Genomic DNA, 22063 nt, shown 5'->3' on the forward strand with positions numbered 1-22063 from the left:
CTAACACTGAAATTTTCAAAAACACGTGCAGAATCAATATAACCCCAAACTGCGAAATAATCCACACACAAAAACAAGAAACATTCTAAAATAAACAACAATATCAAAAATGGTAGCCAAAACAACAAAACTCATCAGGTTACGCATGGTAAATACTATCAAGACACACAAGTATACGCTTACAAAGAAATTCACTTACAGAAATCCGGTATCAAAATAGCACATGTAAAGTTTACAATATTATAACGCGTAAAACTCTCGTCTCAAAAAAACATTAACATACCTATATTAAAAAATATCGTTGATCCTATAAAATAGTTCATATTTAAAAAATATTTTAAGCTTTACATGTCGAGAGCTATATCGACTTAATACGTGAGTAACCCGCTTAAAATATTTTTAAATATCGTTGATCATTCAAAAAATTTATCTGTGCGATGCAGGAAGTATCTGTAGTCTGCAGAACCGCACAATTGAAGTCTGCAAACCATCAAAATAAGAAATTGTCTCGTAAAGTGATCGCAGAACGGCAGGGATTTAAGGATAACTCGCGTTGGACTCGAGCTTCGTTTTCAATGAACAGCATCATAATGATCACCTGAGAAAATTAAACATCGGAAATTCTGATACAATTACAGTCCAGTCTGAGACTGTTTCTAAATCCGATTTCTTATAAGTCTTTCTATAATTGTAGTAACTATAATAGTAGAAGGCGACTGTTGCTGACAATCTTTCACTGCAATATCACAATTTAGTTTTCTTTCAACCCCTTAATTGCTAAGAATCTTTAGCAGTTTCCTGTGGGAACACTAACTCTTTCGGGAATACAGGCGTGAGTTTTGTGTAGTAATTACCAGGCGTAACCCACTTCACAACACAACTTACCAGGCTCAAACGCTACTGACACAGTAGCCGATGCATCAGGCAGGAATGTCTCAAAAACTTCTGCCGAGACAAAATAATTCATGCATAAACAAGGAATGAAGCCAATTTATACTAATAGGTCAAATGCATCGACTATGTTTTATCAAACGCTATGAAAACTTGTCAAATCAGTGCTTGGTGAAAATGATAGGTTACATGTTAGTCTTGCAAAAAAGATGTGCCTCTAAAATATCAGTTATTCTGTTAAAAAATAGATCAACCAGAATGACCGGAAACAATACTGTGTATGGAAACTCTTTAATTTCAAACAGTACTAACTAAATTTGATTACATAATTATGTATGAATCACTAAAAGGTGCGAAGATATTGAAGTTACAAAATGTGAAAATGCTACTGTTCGCCAGATATTTCGTACCAGTGGATGTATGAAACCAAACTCGTGGCACTTCTGAACTATGTTGCTTACCAAATCTTTGCAGTTTTAGCTCAGTCTAAGGTGGCCAATTTTTTTTAAGAATCAGACTAATACTAAAAATAATATGGTCCTATCATTTTCACCGAGCAACACAAAAACATAGTTAATGCACTTGCCGACTCCACGAACTGGATCTCTGCCATGCTTAAAATTAACTAATTTACTAGAAAAATGCATTAATTAATTCAAAAGAATTAGAAAACTACATTAAAATTTCGATGTAATCTTACAGGGAGTTTCAGGAGACATGATTTTATCAACCACATGAATTTAGTAAGTTTTTTTACGAACTACTAGAATTATTCGAGACACTATCTGTACCTTTAGTCAAGTCTGATAGAGACTACAACAAAACTAGGAATCAAATTGAATGACATAAATCTGGTTAAGTTCGGAAAATTAAAAACTTTAGTGAGACATTATAATAATAACAATCAAGATACATTATAAAACATATTATAAATATTATTAAATAGGTTTTGAGGTAATAACCATTAAGACGTAAACTTGAAATTAAAGAACATAAAGAAAGTTTGTTTGTTTTGCTTGAAAATGATGGTGCCCGATCCATTAAAATTTACTAAACGTCTAAGTTTGATCTCGTCACGTCTCCCGAGCCACTCTGCATTTTTAAACTAAAAATCAAGATGCGACCTTGCGTAAGTTAAGTCGGTTAAGTCTCACGGGCCAACAGTCTAAGTTTTGTATGTTGGCAAAGTTCGTGAGTTGGCACGAGTGTGTTGGTTAACTTGCGAGCATTATCGTTAGGTTGTCAGCATTGGGCGGTTCACAGTTTGAAAATGGAACGTTCGAAACTTATGACTGTGGTATCGTTTTAGTTTCCTGTTGAGAACATCCAGTTTGATAGTCTTTAATAAAATCAGTTAACGATGTTCACAGAATGATGTTCTGACTAGGTACATTATTATATTTTAGATCACAATGAACAACTTTTACTATGAATTCAGAACCCAGAAAATGCAAGTGATATACAACATTGACAGCGTCGCCTGATGGAAAGCAGATTTTTTTTGCATTTTCGGTGTTGGCGACATAATTTAAAAGTAAAAACTCACCGTAAATGTAGTCTGGAGTATGTTTGTCACGTAAGTTTTTGATTTAAAGATGATATTTTTATCTTGAACAGCATTTCATGCACAAAGAAAATGAAATGAATTTTCAATCATAAATTTCGATCGTGTTTGCCCACTTCTGCGCTCTTTTGCCAATTTACCTAATTTTGTAATCCATTCTTGTGACAGCATAAAAAATAATTTCTGCCAATTAGAACAAAAAATCTTCTTTTTAGAATTTAAAGTAAAAAATTGTCCGCTGATGTTGGTATCACTTGTCACTGTTAGGGCTGATTTAATATATTTTTTTAATTTCCAATATGGAAAATGAAATATTAATGAATATACCTAGATATTTTTCTGGCACGAACGAAGTGACACTAGTGACTTCCTTCCGATATTTAGTGCATCGATAAATTACATGAAAATATGTCATTAACCATTATGATTATGTCATTATCTGTTGCCGGGGCACTGAATTTTGAGTAGTTTTATGTTCTCTGTCTACCCCGTTTAGGGAATATAGGCTTGAATTTACGTCTATACTAGCTCTTGCCCGCGACTTCACTCGTGTTAGAAAGAGACATAAAGTAGCCTATGTCACTCTCCATCCCTTCAACTATCTCCACTTAAACTCGCTATGTATATAGGTTTTAAGTGTGAATTGTTTTAGTTTTTTAAGTCTTAGCATTAGGTAAATTTCTTACTAACACTAATATTAGTTCTTTGGAGTTGTAATGTTCTACTAACCATCTATGGAGCTTGAGTCAGAAATAAATGATTTTTATTTTTATTTTATTTATTTAAAAATCACGTCGATTCGTCCCTCCGTTTTGCCGTGATAAACGGACAAACACACAGACACACACACTTTCCCATTTATAATATTAGTATGGATATGGATAACATTAATGTTTTACACAAATGTCACATGTTTTTTTTTTTTTTTACTACGTCGGTGGCAAACAAGCATACGGCCCGCCTGATGAAAATAAATGGACGGACAAACATTCACAAACCCTATTAAAACTTGAACCATTTGCTGTTTAATATGTTTGAAGATAAATGGACAATATTAATAAAACGAACCATTTATTTTAATAGTTTACTTATTTTCTTAAATATTCAAGATATTTAGAGATTATTATTAGGGGTAATATATTCTTATGTAAGGCTGTTTATCGATAAAAGAATTGTCGATGTTTTATTTTGTCAAGCACTAACTTGACGTTCGTGCCAGAAAAATATCTAGGTATATTAATGAGTGTCCTTGATTTATTCGTCAAGGATGATGGACAAACATCACAGTAATACATAGTGATGTTACTATGATATTCTAAGCATTTGTATTACCTATAGCAAAGACATATGTAACTCCGTATAGACGGATAAAATCTAAGAAATAAACATAACTCAAAGCCAGAGAAAAAAGTACGGTGGCCTAAATGGCGTTACACCTTTGGGGAACGCTCGACTAGATGGCTCTAATATTAAAATTTGACATTTTAACACATATCAAGCTAACAATATGGGCAAAAATGTCAAAACTGAGGTTCAAAAGTTTTAAGCTTGTGTCGAGAGATGGCAGTCTATGCCCTGTGATTACACATTTTACTTTGACAGTAACTCTCTATAATACTCGATCCCCTTTGCCTATTAGTTATATAAATGTTTTACATACCACCGATCAGCTCCGGGTTGCCCAGGTTCACGTAGAAAAGGACGTCTTTCTCGTAACTGTCCTCTTCTATTATATGAAGTGGGATGAACTTTCTGAAACAAGCAAAAATAAATGCTATAATAAATATGCACAGCGTAAAATGCGGTAAGTAGTTGTGACGACCGATCTGGCTCAGTCGGTAGTGACACTGCCTGCTAAGCCGCGGTCCTGGGTTCTAATCCCGGTAAGGGCATTTATTTGTGTGATGAGCACAGATATTTGTTCCTGAGTTATGGATGCTTTCTATGTATATAATCAATCAATCAATCAATCAAAAATATTTATTTGTATAAATAAGGGTACATAATAGATGGGCAATACATTTTCATTTCAATCCTTATTTTACCACAGTTTGGCGTTCAAATATTTAATTCTTATAACTAACTTAGCTTTTATACATTATATGTACAAGCATGCGCTCTTAGGTGTAATTTAAATGGCACAAATTAATTAAATGTCTAGCACTAATAACTAAAAATTATCAAAATAAATTAAATACAATATAAATGATTTTGCAATTATATTCAAATTAATTAATTTAATAATACATTTTAAATACTATAATCAATGGCTAATTCCCTAATTATAAATCACACTTTTCTAAAAACTCATTAACAGAATAATAGGTACATTCCATTAAATGTCTATACAATTTTCTTTTAAATAAATTAAATGGGAGTTCCTTAAAATGATCAGTGAGACAATTAAATATTTGTATTGCCATTCCATAAACATTCTTCTTAGGAAGAGTTATATTTGTCAGCGGCATAAAAAGTTTGTTTCTATAATCACTTCGCTTTGATGTCATAGTAATTGTTCTAAAGCAAGACAGGTTTTTCCGAACAAAAATACAGATTTCGTATATGTACATAGCAGGTAATGTCAATACGTTTTTCTTTTTGAACAATGGTCTACAAGGTTCGCGAAAGTCGGCACCACATGCTGCTCTTATACATTTTTTTTGGACCTTAAAAATAATGTCTGAATCCACAGAATTCCCCCACAAAATGATACAATATCTTAATTGCGATGCAACATAGCCGTGATAGGCTGTCATCGCTGTGGATTCCGAAACTACATTGTGAAGACGATGCAAAACATATACAAAACGGTCTAATTTAAGCCGTAGAACGTCGACGTGAGCCTTCCAATTACAAAAACAATCAATGGTCAAACCTAAAAATACTGTTGACTTTACTTCCTCTATATGAGACTCCTGATAGTTAATGTCCATCGCTATATGATTACTTTTGTATGTCTGAAATTGAATCATTTTAGTTTTACTTAGATTGATATTCAAATTATTACTATCAAGCCAATTTACAACATCCCTAATTGCGCTATTAATATTTCCTTCAAATGACTCGACATTATCACATTTTACGAGTATTGTGACATCGTCTGCAAAAAGTAAACACCTATGTTTAATGACCTTTGGAAGGTCATTTATATATATCAGAAACATCAATTATATATATCAGAAACAGCAATAAGTATGTATTTATCTATCTAAGTATTATATCGTCGCTTAGCACCCATAGTACAAGCTTTGCTTAGTTTGGGCTAAGTTGATGTGTGTAAGGTGTCCCAATATTTATTTATTTATTTATTATAATAGTTTGCTTCCTTCTGACCGGAAAGTCTAAACCTATATCCTTAAAAGCGAAACCTGCTAAGCTATTTGAACTTGACCATCTAACGAAGTTGAGCATAAAATTATTCGCGACAAGGTACAAAACGAGTACTATTCTAAATTCACCTATCTTAAAGGCCGGCAACGCACTTCCAACACTTCTGGTGCCGTAGCCGAATGGCATTTCTGCGACGCGAAACGAAAACGAAACGCCGCTAAAGGTAGTCTGGCTTTGTCACGCCAATACGCAAGAGCGATAGAGATAGATATCTGCGAGCATTTCGTGAGCGTTTGTGCCATTCGGCTACGAGGCCTGTGTTTCGGGTGTCCATGGGCGGCAGTGATCGCTTATCGTCAGGCGACCTGTCTGCTCGTTTGTCTCATATCTCATTTAAAAAATCAAAGGCGACTGACTAGTCCTTCGGCTAGCAAGCTGACGCTTCTTACATACCTAACTGATCATAATTATTATAACTGACTAATCTGTATATTGTTGGAGCATCATTGACCCATATTTTTTTGAATAACTTATTACCTACTCATTTATTAAGTACCTGCTTTTTCCCGCAGCTTCGCTCGCGTTAGAAAGAGACAAAAAGTAGCCTACGTCACTCTCCATCCCTTCAACTTCTCCACCTAAAAAATCACGTCAATTCGTCTCTCCGTTTTGCCGTGAAAGACGGACAAACAAACAGACACACACACTTTCACATTTATTGGGTTGGTAAGAAAGTAATGAGCGATCGATTGAATTCCACATAAAATTTTTGAGAGAGTTCTAGAATCTTCTATGGTCGAAAGTATATAAAGGGCGAGTCGCCCAGTTTCTCGTTAGTCATTCACTAGCTGTCGCCGAGCTAATATAAGGAAGAAAATGGACGAATTAAAAGTGCATGTAAGGCATTGCTTACTATATGAATTTCAGTCTGGCCATTCAGCCGCCGAAGCAGTGCGTAATATATGTCAGCGTGTTGCTCCTGAAGTTGTGTCTGAGGCCACGGCGAAACGATGGTTCCAGCGGTTTCGTAGTGGCGACTTTTCATTATCAGATCAACCTAAGTCTGGTCGACCGGTGAAGATTGATGTAGCCAAATTAAAAACCTTAATTGAAGGAGATCCGAGGCTAACGAGTCGTACTCTTGCTACAGAGTTAGGCTGCTCTCATGTCACCATAGAAACACATTTACACGAGTTGGGAAAAAACTACAAATACAGTGTTTGGATACCGCACGAACTTGATAGAGATCAACTAAACTGCCGTGCCGATATCTGCATACAACTTCTGTCTTTTCGCCGCACATTCAACTGGTTGGACCATCTTATCACTGGAGATGAAAAATGGGTCTTATATATAAATCACACACGCAAATGTCAGTGGCTAGCTCCAAACGAAAAAGGAATAGAGGCACCAAAAACAGAGCCTCACCCGAAAAAAGTTATGCTGTCCGTTTGGTGGGATATTCATGGTATTATTCACTGGGAACTCCTACCAAGTGGAATGACTGTTACCGCATCAGTATACTGTAATCAGCTTGAAAATTTAAACCAAAAAATCTGTCAGAATCGTCCACAGCATGCTAAAGTTTTTTTCTTACACGACAATGCTCGCCCACACATTGCAAAAGTGACTCGGCTAAAGCTATTGGAAGCTAGGTTGGAAAGTGGTACCTCATCCACCGTACTCTCCAGACTTGGCACCTACGGATTACGCATTGTTCAGATCGCTAAGCAATGCCTTGAATGAAAAAAAGTTCAATGATCAAGCCCATCTACGACAGTACATAGCTGAGTTTTTTGAATCTAAACCTAAGAACTTTTTCGCCGATGCTATTCATTCTTTACCAGAACAATGGAGACAAGTAGTAGATAACGAAGGCCGTTATATTTTTGATAAATGATTAAAATAATAAATTAAATAAAAATTACAATATTGGTTATGATTCGCTCGTTCAAACTAATAAATACAAAAAATTTACTGCAGAAAACGCACACGACTCTATAATAATGCCTAATAAAAACACAACAGTTTTCGAAAGACATCCCGTGGGACTCGATAACGGTAACTCGTTTAGGTGAGAAAATATTAGCCCTATTCAGGCGAGTTTGTTCGGAAATAAAAATTTAATGCCTGTTTCATACCAATCAAATTCGGCGTACAGTGTGACTAAAAAGAGTAATTGAAAAGTGACAACATTGTATTGATTCATTTCAAATCAATATGTGTGAAAAAAAGAGACGACACTAGGATGTGGCCACTTTTTAATATCTACTCTTCTTGGTTAGGCTACGAATATGAAATTAGCGCTTTTAAATTTAGAATTTTTGTAAGTTTTCAAGAGTCGCATTCAATCTGTAGTTTTACAAGAACGCCAAGAGAATGTGGTTAAGAAAACAACCAGGCCCCGTAGCCGAATGGCATTTCCACGACGCGAAACGAATACGAAACGCCGCGAAAGGTATTCTGGCTCTGTCGCGCCAATACGCAAGAGCGATAGAGATAGATATCTACGAACGTTTCGTTTCGTCGTGAGCGTTTGTGCATTTGGCTACGCACGCTACAATCCATTTTTACTGTCATTTCGATACATCAAGATAATCATCTCAGAATAACGCCTCCGCCTTTGATGTGTGTGACCCTTATGAGGGGGACTTAAAGCGATTTACGTAGGGAAAAACGGCCCAGGGAGACCATGGTTAGTAACGTTGTAAGGATATTAGGCCTATTAGGGGATACTAGGCGTTTAGGTAATGGCTTACCCGCTTTTTTATAACCCCACTTATGTAAATAATTAATTGAAATACGGTTGTACTCACGTTATTATATCGCTATTGCTGCGACATGTTTCGGGCCAATTCGGAGGCCCCAATTCAGGGATATAGAGTTCACGCGACGGCTAAACTCCGCAGACTGGCCCACTTATGTACTTAATATTTGGCAACTTCTTAGAAATCTATGATATATACCTCTTTTTACAACAAGTTCATCATCATCATCCTCCTTGCGTTATCTCGGCTCATGGGAGCTTGGGGCCCGCTTTGACAACTAATCCCAAGATTTGGCGTAGGCACTAATTCTGCCATTTGACCTTCCAATCCGAAGGGTAACTAGACCTTATTGGAATTAGTCCGGTTTACTCACGATGATTTCCTTCACCGAAAAGCGACTGGCAAAAATATCAAATGACATTTGGCACATAAGTTTCGAAAAACTCATTGGTATGTACAAGCCGGGGTTCGAACCCGCGACCACCGGATCGTATCTTATCTTATCTTAAATCTGCGGGGGCCCTTACGTTTACACTTCGACCCATCGGGATCTTTTGTGCAATTACCTTCTACGATCCTAAGATCATTCAGGAGCTTCTCGACCATCTCCACGTATCGGATGATGAGGCTCAAGGGTAGCTCTCTGAAGTCCTTCGGTGCCAGGTAGCCTGCTCCAAAGTTCTTCATTCTTTGTCTGGCGAGGGCGTGACATTCACACATTAAATGTCTGACGGTCTCTTCCTCTTCGCCACACATGCGACAATCAGTGTTGTCGGCGGGTCCCATCTTGGCCAAAATTCCTTTGACCCCGTAATGGCCTGTGAACACTCCCGTTATAATTTGGAGTTGTCTTTTGCCTAGCTTCCCTAGCTTTTTCCTCCATCCAGAGTCTACCCTCTGCATAAAGACCACCGGATCGTAAGTCGCACGCTCTTACCGCTATATTTTTGATAGTAGCCGCTGGTGACTGTTGCATCGATAAGGCGTTATCGATCCTATCGCCACCATACGGGCTAAGTTTAGCCGTCCTTCAAGCAGGACAGAACACGAAATGACAGTAGGTTAACCGAATGATCAATTGATCATACCCTTTTATTACTACAGGATAACTTTTAGCCAAAAATGACATTTTCTCCGTTTTACCCTTGAATCGCCGACGCTCCAAATATTTTCGAAACACCTATATTTTCCTTGTAGTGATGGGTTAAGAATTTCACCACCTTTCTTCCCGTGGGTGTAGTGGAAGTCGACTGTGGGAATAGGGGTAAATTGTGGCGTAGGCGAGAGGCTGTAATTTGTCACTGCAATGTCACAATTTCGTATTCTTTCAATCCCTTATTTGCTAAGAGTGGCAATGAAGTTTGAGTAGTTTTTCATCCTTGAATATTTAGTTATTAGAAGGTTATTAGCTTGAAACCGCGAGTATTTTCGCAGCAAGAACTTCCTATACGAAATATTTATAACCCTCTTTTAACTAGAACTAAACACTTGATTAATGAACATGTCCTTGAATTACATCAATAAAATAAGGATTTAATACATTACTAATTCAAATGTACTAAGTAATTGTGTTGTCACTAAAAATGAGTCGATTATTTCTAACAAAAATTCATATAGCTTGACTATGTACGGTTCCGTCCTTGAAGTAGGACAAAACTTCACAAAATGCGAGCGGGCAGTAGGTTAAAGACTTGCCCAATGGCCTTGAATGAATAATGTAAAGATTAAGACGTTACGTGTAACAATCAAATATGAACTTAAGCCCATTACATAGTACGCTTTTCTTTTGTTTTGCAGTCGCGTTTTTAGGGTTCCGTAGTTTCGCCATGTCTGTCTGTCCGTCCGTCCGTCCGTCCGTCCGTCCGTCCGTCCATCCGCGGATAATCTCAGTAACCGTTAGCACTAGAAAGCTGAAATTTGGTACCAATATGTATTTCAATCACGCCGACAAAGTGCAGAAATAAAAAATGGAAAAAAATGTTTTATTAGGGTACCCCCCCCTACATGTAAAGTGGGGGCTGATATTTTTCTCCATTCCAACCCCAACGTGTGATATACTGTTGGATAGGTATTTAAAAATGAATGAGGGTTTACTAAGATGGTTTTTTGATAATGTTAGTATTTTCGGAAATAATCGCTCCTAAAGGAAAAAAAAGTGCGTCCCCCCCCTCTAACTTTTGAACCGTATGTTTAAAAAATATGAAAAAAATCACAAAAGTAGATCTTTATAAAGAATATTTAGGAAAATTGTTTTGAACTTGACAAGTTCAGTAGTTTTTGAGAAAAATACGGAAAACTACGGAACCCTACACTGAGCGTGGCCCGACACGCTCTTGGCCGGTTTTATTCCTGAAGACAATGCAATGATTATAGTACTAAAAAAGTCTGACCAGAAATATATGATTATTGTAAGGAGGGCGCTGTTATTCTGATGTATGCTGTGACAGTTCAGTTTAGTATGAAGAAAATAGTTCTAATGAAATTCCGCAAGATGGCGCGTAGTCATATATTTCTGGTTAGGCTTTACGTACGCAGCAGGAGTTTTTTTAACATCTTGAGTCGCAGACGTCAAAATGTCCTAGGTTGATTGTATGAAACTTTCCTTTTTTGTTCGAAAATGTATAGAAATCTGGTAACAGCGTTTTACCTTAGCATTTTTAGATCTTGGCGGGCTGCGTGTATTGGTTGCAACCGACGTACGTTGTATAAGGGCCATCTTTTTCAAAGTTCTCCACCCCACTTTTTTTTTAGATTTGGAAATTTTTATGTGTTTTCCACTCAGAATCGCGAGCTCTTACAACCCTAATAGGAGAAAAAAAGTGTCCCGAGGTTTTTTCCCATTTCGTTACCACTTTTTCATACATTTTGTATGGCGGTTACGGAATGGAAGGTTCGAAAAAATGTATGGAAATCTTGGGACATTTTTTTTCTCCTATCAGGATCGAAAGAGCTCTCGATTCTGAGTATGAATCGCGTAAAAAATACCCATGTTACAAAAAAGTGGGGTGGACAAATTTGAAAAAAAAATTGCTCATAAAACTATACAATATCGAAACTACTGCACCGCGTTTTACTATGAGGACGTAGTCTTACGTCACCCTGGAAGTCAATCTTGGCGAATCATTCATGCAAGACTAGTGATTTGGCGTCCTTTGATCGTATCGCTACGAACCGAATGACTGGGCTAAAACCTTTATCCATACTAATATTATAAATGGGAAAGTGTGTGTCTGTTTGTTTGTCCGTCTTTCACGGCAAAACGGAGCGACGAATAGGCTACTTTTTGTCTCTTTCTAACGCGAGCGATACCGCGGGCAAAAGCTACGAGTATTATAATTATAAGAAAATGTTACTCCATCCTTGCTGTTGGATTAATAATACTTTTATACAATGACTTGCAACCCTTTACAGGGATTTGACGGATGTAGGATTTTTTACACGGTGTCAAAGAATATTATGATTGCGCCGCAAGGCTAAAATAGAAGCGCAGTGAGTAATTCTGTTCGTACCTAGGCGTTTTTATTAAAAAGGAAATTAAAAAAAAGTATAGACAAAATAACCACTTAGTAGGGCGAAAACACTGAATCCTGAAATAAGTAAGGGATTCTAAAATAGAAGCGCAGTGAGTAATTCACGTGTTCACACTGAAGGTGGAAATTATTTTGTACTAGTCTACTAGATACTTATAAAGTCTATAAAACATCTAAGGTTACGTAAAAAGATAGGTTACTTTTTTCTAACGTAAATGGTGCCTTATATCTAACGCGTATCAAAAATTGCCTAAGCGATTCCCTTTACCTGTGGCATGGCAAATTAAATTTGCCAAAAAGGTATCACAGCAATTTTCTTTCAATCTCGGCGCATCATGTTGTTTGCCTGAGGTTCAAATTCATGGGAATACAAAAGTTATGGCGTTCATGGTGAAGAATGTTTTTAAAAAGAAATATTTTATTATGTTTGCTCATCATCATCATCATCTTTTGCCCTTATCCCTTCACTTGTGGTCGACGCAGCATATCTTCCTCTTCCATAAATATCTATTACGAACTTTATCATTAACTTGTTATCGTTTTATATCATGTCTCACACAGTCCATCTGCATGTTCCTCGGTTTTCCTCCTCCGTTACTTCCTTCCACATTCATTCCGTTCATTCGTAATACATTTCTCGTCACATGACTTTCACCTATGTGTTTTTTTTTGTTTAATCAAAATATGAAGCATTTCTAATACGATCTCACATATACATTCACAGAATTTGCGATTTCAAGATTTGTTCTAATTGAATTCATAGTAAAATTTATATGTATTATACCTAAACCATTTTTTTATTTCGAATTTAAAAATATGTAATATTTCTCGCAGACGTTTCTACAATGTGACAAAATTAAAATTTTAAAAAACCCCGACCGCAACATAGTAGACCGATTTTCATGAAACATGGCTAAGAACATCCCGACTAACTCAGCTTTCAGACAAAAAAACTAAATCTAAATCGGTTCATCCGTTCGGGAGCTACGATGCCACAGACAGACACACACACAGACAGACAGACAGACAGACAAACTTATGACACGTCAAACCCCGTCGTTTTTGCGTCGGGGGTTAAAAACAAAACTAAGAAGTTACAACTCAATACGAACCGGTAGAAAATTCAAATTGTAGGAAAACTACGTTACTTCATTCGACCAATACATTTATTCAACTAGCCACATGAATACAACTAGCCATATAAACCTTATATAAGCACCAAAAGGTTCAAATTCCATCGACTAGTTGGCATTCAGATTGCTACTAGATAAAATCTTAATACTTCTACATAATCGACTGAAAACACTATGTATAAACCAACGTAGATAATTACAACTGATAAAGGCTTAATACAAATACATAAGGTTAAATTTTCCCTAATTTGGCCGCATAAGTATGGTTATATGAAAGTTAGACCACACCTCGGACACTGGCGATCAAATATATTGAATAGGCGCATTCCTAGCACACAGTCTTAGCTCGTGTAGGTGAACGCGTACTACGCTTGTATGAGTGAAATATGACAGGTCGACTGTTCGTGTTTTTTAACAGGCGGTAACTGTGAGGTAACCGAGAGGGGGTGGGCGGCACTTTCAGCGGGGAGCGGGGGTGGCCATACTGTTCGATATTACTCTTTATTATACTGTGGTTAGACACTCAGCAATCAATATATACTAACATTGGTTTTAAAAATATGTATACATCAATTTATTTCTTGTATTTTTACATTGATGTCGAATATAGGAAGTTTTTATTCATCTATGTTGCTAACTGTAACACTTAGAAGTGGAGATGTGCCGAATACGGACTTTACCGAATACGAATATTCGGCCGAACATTCAGTTCAGCTGTTATTGAACCGAACATTCGGCCGAATATTCGGTTGAGCCATATTTTAAATTCTGGCTTAGAGTTAAAAACTCTAAGGCTACTCAAGGCTCTTAATGGTCGTATAATTTAGTGCATAAGAAAATATAGGTTTTTGTTTCTCAAGATACGTTTTTTTACCTTTTTTACAAAATTATTGTATTTTATATTTTAGCGCATTTTTAACTCCCTTTGTTGTTCCTTAGAATGCTGAAATAGGATTTCATTGTGCTATGAATTACGAAACAACTTACGCTATTCATTCACTTTGTTTATTTGGTAAATATTTGGCAATGTAACTTTGTTCATTTGGTAAATATTGCAATGTAACCGAATTGCCCTATTCGGCCGAATACGAATATTGAATATTTTACCGAATACTTTACCGAATATTCGGCCCATCTCTACTTAGAAGCTTTAATACTAACGGAAATAAGATTATAATTTTCCTTAACCTATCCGCTACATCAGTTTCATTTAAGAGTGCCCCAGTTTCGAAAAAAGGCCGAATGTTTGTGAAACTTTCTTGTTTGTTAGGTCGTTTTGAGTAGGTAGTATAATAGTTGCGTTAGCTATACTGCGTGGCCTGGCTATCTGCCAGGTTTGGGTTAGGACATGTTTGTGAGTTAAGTTTGGGCGTCCATCATCTACCCCGCAGAAGCCACCGCTGTTGTAGGGCATACAGCTTCCAATCTATGGCTACCACAGGCAGCCGTACATGATTTGTAGACGGTGCAGTCGCTGCAGTTATCTGCAATGTGTTTATAGTTATCATCATCATCATCATTTCAGCCGTTAATCGCCCACTGCTGAGCATAGGCCTCCCTTCGTGTACGCCACTTATCCCGGTCCTGGGCCTAATCTCTCTGGAAGTGCCCGCAGTTTTTTGAATGTCGTCCACCCACGAGCCAACGGATGCCAGGCGCTTCTGGTGGTGCGTCTTCATTCGACACCCCTGCTGGGGTGTGAGTGGCCCCTTCCGCGCTGGGCGCTGTGGGGGCTGTGTCGGGATCAGGCGCTTCTTACATCCGATAGCGGCCACCATTTTGGCCCACCTGCCATCACTCTGCCTGGCAACATGCCCCATAGTAGATATATCGTGAGCATTAATAATAATAATAAAATATTTTATTTCGGACAAACAAGGTATCCATAGAAAGTTAGTAAACATGCCTAATCTTAATCTAGTGTTAGTATTTACAATATATCTAAACTTATGTGTACTAATTTATAATATTAACATTCCTATATTTCATATACCGCTACACTTTTAATCTGCTTGGTCCAGTAGTGCAAGATCGGACAGTCGAACCTATCAGCAATTTCTCTTAAAATGCTGTTGGGACTACATCTCACACGACTTAGCAAGGACACTATGTTTTTTGGGTGCGTATCGATCGATATAACCTTTTTTGATATATTTTTAGTCGTTATAACGATCATTAGATATAATTATTGAATCATATAACAACAAATAATACTAACAAATTGTATAATTCTTATTTAATATAATGATCATTTCTTCGAGCCTGTATGAGCCTGTGTGGTGACGGATTAAGAATTTCACCACCCCCTTTCTTCCCTTGGGTGTCGTAGAAGGCGACTATGGGATATGGGTTAAATTGTGGCGTAGGCGAGAGGCTGGCAACCTGTCACTGCAATGTCACAGTTTCGTTTTCTTTCAACCCCTTTTTGCCAAGAGTGGCACTGAAGCTTTAGTGGTTTCATGTGTTCTGCTTACCCCTTTGTGGGATACAGGCGTGATTGTATGTATGTATGTATGTATCATTTCTTCGAATAACATTTACTATAACATACTTTGAGTATAATGCTTATTTCCGATAATAAATAAATTGTATAACACAAATTCTTTCTAAAGCACAGTTAGAATAAAAAAAATTACAATAAATTAGATCCATCATTTACCAGAAAAGTAGATTGGATTAGAACTGTGATCCCTACACACAACGCGATGCTATCAGAAAAATAGGTTAGGTTAGGTTAGAACCTGTGACCCTTAAACATATGTACTGCTATCAGAAAAATAGGTTAGGTTAGGTTAGAACTGTGATCCCCTCAAAAATAGTTATTTGTTATACAAGGGGGCAAAGTTGTATTTTAATTAACGCCGAGAGTGGAATTAAAAAACGAGCAAGTGAAAGGATTCTATAGTTGAACCACGAGCGAAGCGAGTGGTTCGAGGATAGAATCCTGAACTTGCGAGTTTTTTAACACACGAGAAGTAAAATACATTTGCACCCGAGTGTAACACAAAACTTTTCCCCTCACTATAGCGAGGAAACTACAACGAAAACATGCGTTTATTACTGCTTTCAGTAGTTCTACGGGTGGTAAATCATCTTTATTACTAGATTCACCTACTTTTATCAATTTTAAAGCAGTTAATTTGACTTTATTCAAGGTCAAATTACTTTACCCACTAGTGGATAAAATGCGTTTTTACCCGCTGGTATTGAAGCACAAAACACGTGTTTCCGAGCTAGTGAGGGGAAAAGAATAAAATTACTTCATGAAATGTTTTATACTGTTTGCTAGTGATATTATACTAGTCGTATATCAATAGATAGTTATACCATGTAAAGGTTATTATAAATAACTGTTATAGGAAATAATGATTATTGAAATAAAAGTAGATATTTTGTTGTTATACCAAATGTTAATTATGTCAAATGAGTGATTATATCCATTAAATATATACCAAATGTTGTTATATCAAATGTTACTATACCAAAAATAGTTATACCAATCATTACACACCCATGTTTTTTCTTATTATTTCCTGAAAACTATCCATTGCTATGCATTGTGAGAGATTTTAAACTACCGTGAAAAAACTTCCGGTCCCATACCATCGGATGTCGTGAGTGTTGTATGTAGGCAAAGTGGCAACCGTAGCGTAAAAGTGACTAAATGACAATCAATCTAGAAGATGTTGATACAACTTCCAGACAGCCTACCCGTGACCACGGACGTAATGTCATGTCCGAAACGTCGGGTTAAATATAAACGTACACGGAAAAAAAATATTTTAACAATACTACCAGAACGTTTAGTAAAATAGATTTATCGTAACTGATACTACAATCTCGTAATAAAAACAACTGTATTGTTACGTTTACTATATTTTGAATTCAATAGAACTAAGCAAACATTAATATGCACTAAACAGTTCTGTTTGAATTACATATACGAGAACTCTAGTTTTATTTACAACTAATAGAATAAAGGTTACGATAATTCTATTAACAAGAAGCTTCTTGTAATGCCAAAAAAATAAAAATTATCTTTACAATCTTAATCTTAGCGGTTACTATCACAGTATACTTCCTGTAACTTTTTTATACGTTGCCATTACTTTGTAGTTCTCGTAAAGAAATAAAAAGAATATTCTTGTAATGTAAACTCAACGAAGAGTTATATTTAAAAATATTAAGTTTGTATAAATAATATGTACGCATCGCTGTCAACTCTATTATTTGTATCGTAGCGAATGCCATCGCAGTATAGTTGATATGACTGTTTTATAAGTTGGTATTACTTTGCAGCTCTTGTAAATAATGACAATAATATTCTCGTAATGTATACTGGTGAACAAATAGTTCTGTTGAAAAAGTATTTAGTTAGTATAAATATGTGTTTCGTTTTTGTAACGAAACGCCATGTTTAAGTACCATTTTATATCTTAGTGAATGCTATAGCAGTATAGTTGATTTTACTTTGCGCCTCTTGTAAAAAATAACAATGATATTCTCGTAATATACACCGAAAAATAATTGTTATAACAAAAATATTGTCCGCATAAATAAATGTTTTGCTTGTGTAACGAAACGCAATGTTTTGCGGCGTGGTCGGCGGCCATTTACGTGTCATGAGAGATTACGCGTGGACGCGGATCGCAATAGGTTATATTATTTATCGTTAAACGTACTCACTACGTATTATCCATTCGTTTGGTAGTTTCCATTTTAGGAAATGGATGAAGAGGTGCAAAAACTCTTGCAAGGATGGGAGATGGCAGAGTTGGCAAAAGCAGGTGAGTCACATACCGTACATCATGTAGAACTTAGTAGATAATTAGAATGGTGAGTAATAAGGCATTTAATGTTGTATTCATTTTACATTGCATACAAATTCATACGACATTACGTGGGCAAAATCTAAATACTGAACTAATAAGGACTGTCCACGATAAAAAGTGGTCATACATAACATGATAAATCTTTCTTCCTGAATGCACATTTTGAAGCAATATTATATTTTGATAAATCTGTATACATAAAACTATATAATAATTAAAGCTATTCCTTATAATGCTTTAGTGTGTCTGAGGTTTCACCGAATGTATACCATCAAGCATTTCATTTCTTGTACAGTGTTTTTTAACAAACTTCACACGCTTCCTGGCACAATTTTATAAATACTTATATTTTTATAAGCTGTTTTACACACATTAGAATGACATCTTAGCAGACAAAAAAATACTTTTTGAAACTCATTTCGACTTTTGGTAGTCAGGAAGACTTTCTACTCCAAGCACTGACAGTTGTTTTTGTATGAAGAGCCAAAAAGTGTCAAAAACTCGAATTCAGCAAAGTTAGAAAATCTCAGTACTTTCTTAATCTGATTACAATCAGAAAAATTATTACTATCGTAAAATCATAATCGGGTATATTTTGGCTATTATAATTAAACATTAAAAAAATATTTTTGTCATTAAAACTGTTGTACTTAAAGACTGCAAGAAGACACTGTACAAAAAAATATTGTTATCATGAGATACATACTGCTAAAATTCATAGGCCACCTAAAGTTTATAATTTGTTTGTATTTTTATAATGTAGTTTAATATCTACAAATTATTTGACAAACATGCTGCTTATAAATTCTCATTATTCTCAAGATTTACCATGTTATATATGACCACTTTTTATCGTGGACAGTCTTTATATATATCTGAAGTGGACGTAGAATATTACTTAATGTAAAATTTATTCATAGAAATTTTAATGTCTTTTTCAGATGATTTACAATGGTTGCAAGTTTCCTGTGACCCATGCCATACTGTGGAACAAAAGTGGAAAAATTCTGCAAAATATAAATTTTGGACGAAATGAAGGACGGTTCTATTAACACTGACGAATATATGAACAAAGTCTTGCACTAAGGATCGTTGAAATATATTTTTTAACAAATTATATAATTATTTTATTTACTTTCAGATTCACCAATTTTCACCGCTCATAGCATCCATTCCATATGCTGGGTGACCCAGGTTTCCGGATCCCAGTTTCAACTCTAGGCTTCTGTCTCTTGGAACTGGTCCTAGCAACCTGCATTTTTATCGGTAGGTACCTATGAATTTGTGTGTGCACTGTATAGACAACTAACATTTCTTGTAAATGTAAGAAAAGGTTTGTTGTCTATACAAGGTGGTACAGTAGGATTAAAGGCTGAGCCACGCCAGATACGTGTACGTAGACGTGCGCGTAGCGTACGCGGTGTAAATGACGAATCCTCATTAGAGATTACACCGCTTGTGTGACGTGTTTCCCGTGTGTGTCTAGCGGTGTATCATCTCTTTTGAAGATTCGTACTTTACAGCGCGCACGCCACGCACACGTCTACGTACACGTATCTGGCGTGGCTCGGCCTTTAATCCTACTGAACCACCTTGTGTAGACAACAAACCTTTTTTTACATTTACAAGAAATGTTAGTTGTCTATACAGTGCACAGACAAATTCATAGGTACCGATAAAAATATAACACGTTAACGCAATTGTATATTTATTAGAGAGTACCATAAATGCAGTTGCTGTAACTAACTTTCTTGTTCTATCAACCATTTAATGAAGTTTACATAAATGAAGAGAATGTAATATATATCAGATGACTTGTATTCTTAACGATACCTATTATTGGCCTAACTAAAGTTTTATAACCTTTACAAGAATTTCTTGTGGAGTTTACATTATTTTGTTTATTTAGACACTCCATTTGTTATAAATACTGAATAATCTAGTAATACACACAATTTGACTGTGTGACCCTTACAATATTTTTATGATACGTAATGTATATATTACCTTTACAAGAATATATTGTCAAGGTCACATTTCATTTATTAAGCTCTGCAAGAAAATATTATTTATTTGTACGGTCCACGTGTTATGATTACTAAATATTCTAGTAATACACGCTATTTTAATGTGTAGCAATTACAAGATAACTAGTTCACTAAGCTCAACGCATTTAAACAGACTAGTTTAGTTATTTATACTATGTGAACAATTGTCCCAGAATTTACTAGATTTTCTCGTTCAGATTACACTATTCAGGTATCATGGACGAGACTTTTTTCTCCGTGTAAGTTTTACGCGATTAAGTCCTGTTTTAATGAAAAAGACAATATAATATGAAATAAATGCAACAATTAATGTAATGTAATATTTCTTAAACGTATCTTTTTTTTTATGAAATAGGCAGCAAACGAGCAGACGAGCCGCCTGATGGTAAGCAGTCATCGCCGCCCATGGACATGAGCAACATCAGGGGAGCCACTTATGCGTTGCCGACCTTTGAGAACCCTAAATACCTGCTTCTTGAAGAACCCCATGTCATAGCGCAAGGGAAACACCTCAGAAGGTAGCTCATTCCACAACTTGCACGTTCTGGGCAAAAACAAGCGGGAGGCCCGTTTGTTCTTGGTTTGCCACGTGTCGAGAAAGTGAGGATGAACTTTGTTTCTTCGGCGGGAGGTGCGGTAATAGAAGCGCGACGGTGGCATCAAGTCAAAGAGTTCATAATCTATTATAATTCAAAACTCAATTGCTCACGGCCTCTAAAAAGTGAACATAACTCGTAACATTTTCATATCTCATACCTTTCATAACTCCACGAGTAACCGCCTCACGTCGCCAAGTTCCTGAATATTATTTAGCGACAAAGGTCCTTTACGACGCACTTAGTGCGCACTTACGGGACATTAGTTGCCATTGTGCGACTATCGCCCTTCAATAGCGGTGACGTATGGTGAATGATCGGTTCCGGTGCGGTGCAAGCGAGGAAAAGTATGAAGAAATATTTGCACTAACTGTTTTTGAGCTAACTGTCTAAAGCACAGAACAAATTATATGTATTTATATGTATTTCATTGTATGTATTATATGTAATATTTAAAATATTTATTGTAAATATCTATTTATGTAAAAGTATGTGTAGTATATGCTGTATATGTATATATATAGTTTGCTTTTCTTCTTAGTCACAGATCAATACAACAAGATGGCCCTTACAGGGCGACTCGCGGTCACCAAGCATACGACAAATCAGGTTTATAAAAGTTTGAACGCGTGCGACACCGATCAGTAGCGCCCAAGTATACGACCCGCTAACAGTGTCCGTGTCCGCTCGGGAAAAAATCTTAAATAATCAATTTTGGTTGCAAACAATGGTCTCTTACAGCATAAAGTGGTGTGGCAAGTCTTCTAACACTTCTACATGTAAAAAAGATGGAACAACATTCCACAGTTAAGTCAAATTAATTATTTTGTTGAATATTGTTTATTGTCCGCGGAGTTCATTTATACTGGTCAATATGGTTGTGCTGAGCGGCGCCGAGGCGCGTCCATCCCTCTTTACCGAGTTAAAAATGTGATATGCTATCCCTTTCACGTAAACGACTAGGCATGGGGCCATGTTAGTTTATGTCTGTTGCGGGAACTTCGTACTGCCGTTCGTACCATGTGCTACCATTTTATGAAATATAAAAGAAAGCAGATTTGTAATAGTGAATAATTATCTAGAATCTGTGGAGTCTGTAGTGGTATTTAGTTCATTGATTAGTTTAGAATATTTAGTTGGTTATTTAACTTAGTAAACGTAAGTAAAAATGCACAGTTTAGTTATTAGTTACTAGAATGATTTTTATTGAGATGCTATCACAATTATCATCCTCCTTGCGTTATCCCGGCATCGGCATTCGCCACGGCTCATGGGAGCCTGGGGTCCGCTTTGGAAACTACTACCAAGAATTGGCGTAGGCACTAGTTTTATGAAAGCGACTGCCATCTGACCTTCCAACCCGAAGGGTAA

The 22063-nt window shown here is 36.3% G+C and overlaps 1 protein-coding gene across 1 annotated transcript in view; it reads right to left on the bottom strand.

Moving 5' to 3' along the window:
* Window positions 1-22063, bottom strand: part of LOC125232358 (sodium/calcium exchanger 1) — a 220535-nt gene that overhangs the window by 66833 nt on the left and 131639 nt on the right. Inside the window, 2 exon segments of the mRNA XM_048137990.1 lie at window positions 886-945; window positions 4116-4207. Of these exon segments, the coding sequence (XP_047993947.1) occupies window positions 886-945; window positions 4116-4207 (152 nt within the window).

This window comes from Leguminivora glycinivorella, chromosome 13 (genome assembly GCF_023078275.1).
Source record: "Leguminivora glycinivorella isolate SPB_JAAS2020 chromosome 13, LegGlyc_1.1, whole genome shotgun sequence".
NCBI lineage: Eukaryota > Metazoa > Arthropoda > Insecta > Lepidoptera > Tortricidae > Leguminivora > Leguminivora glycinivorella.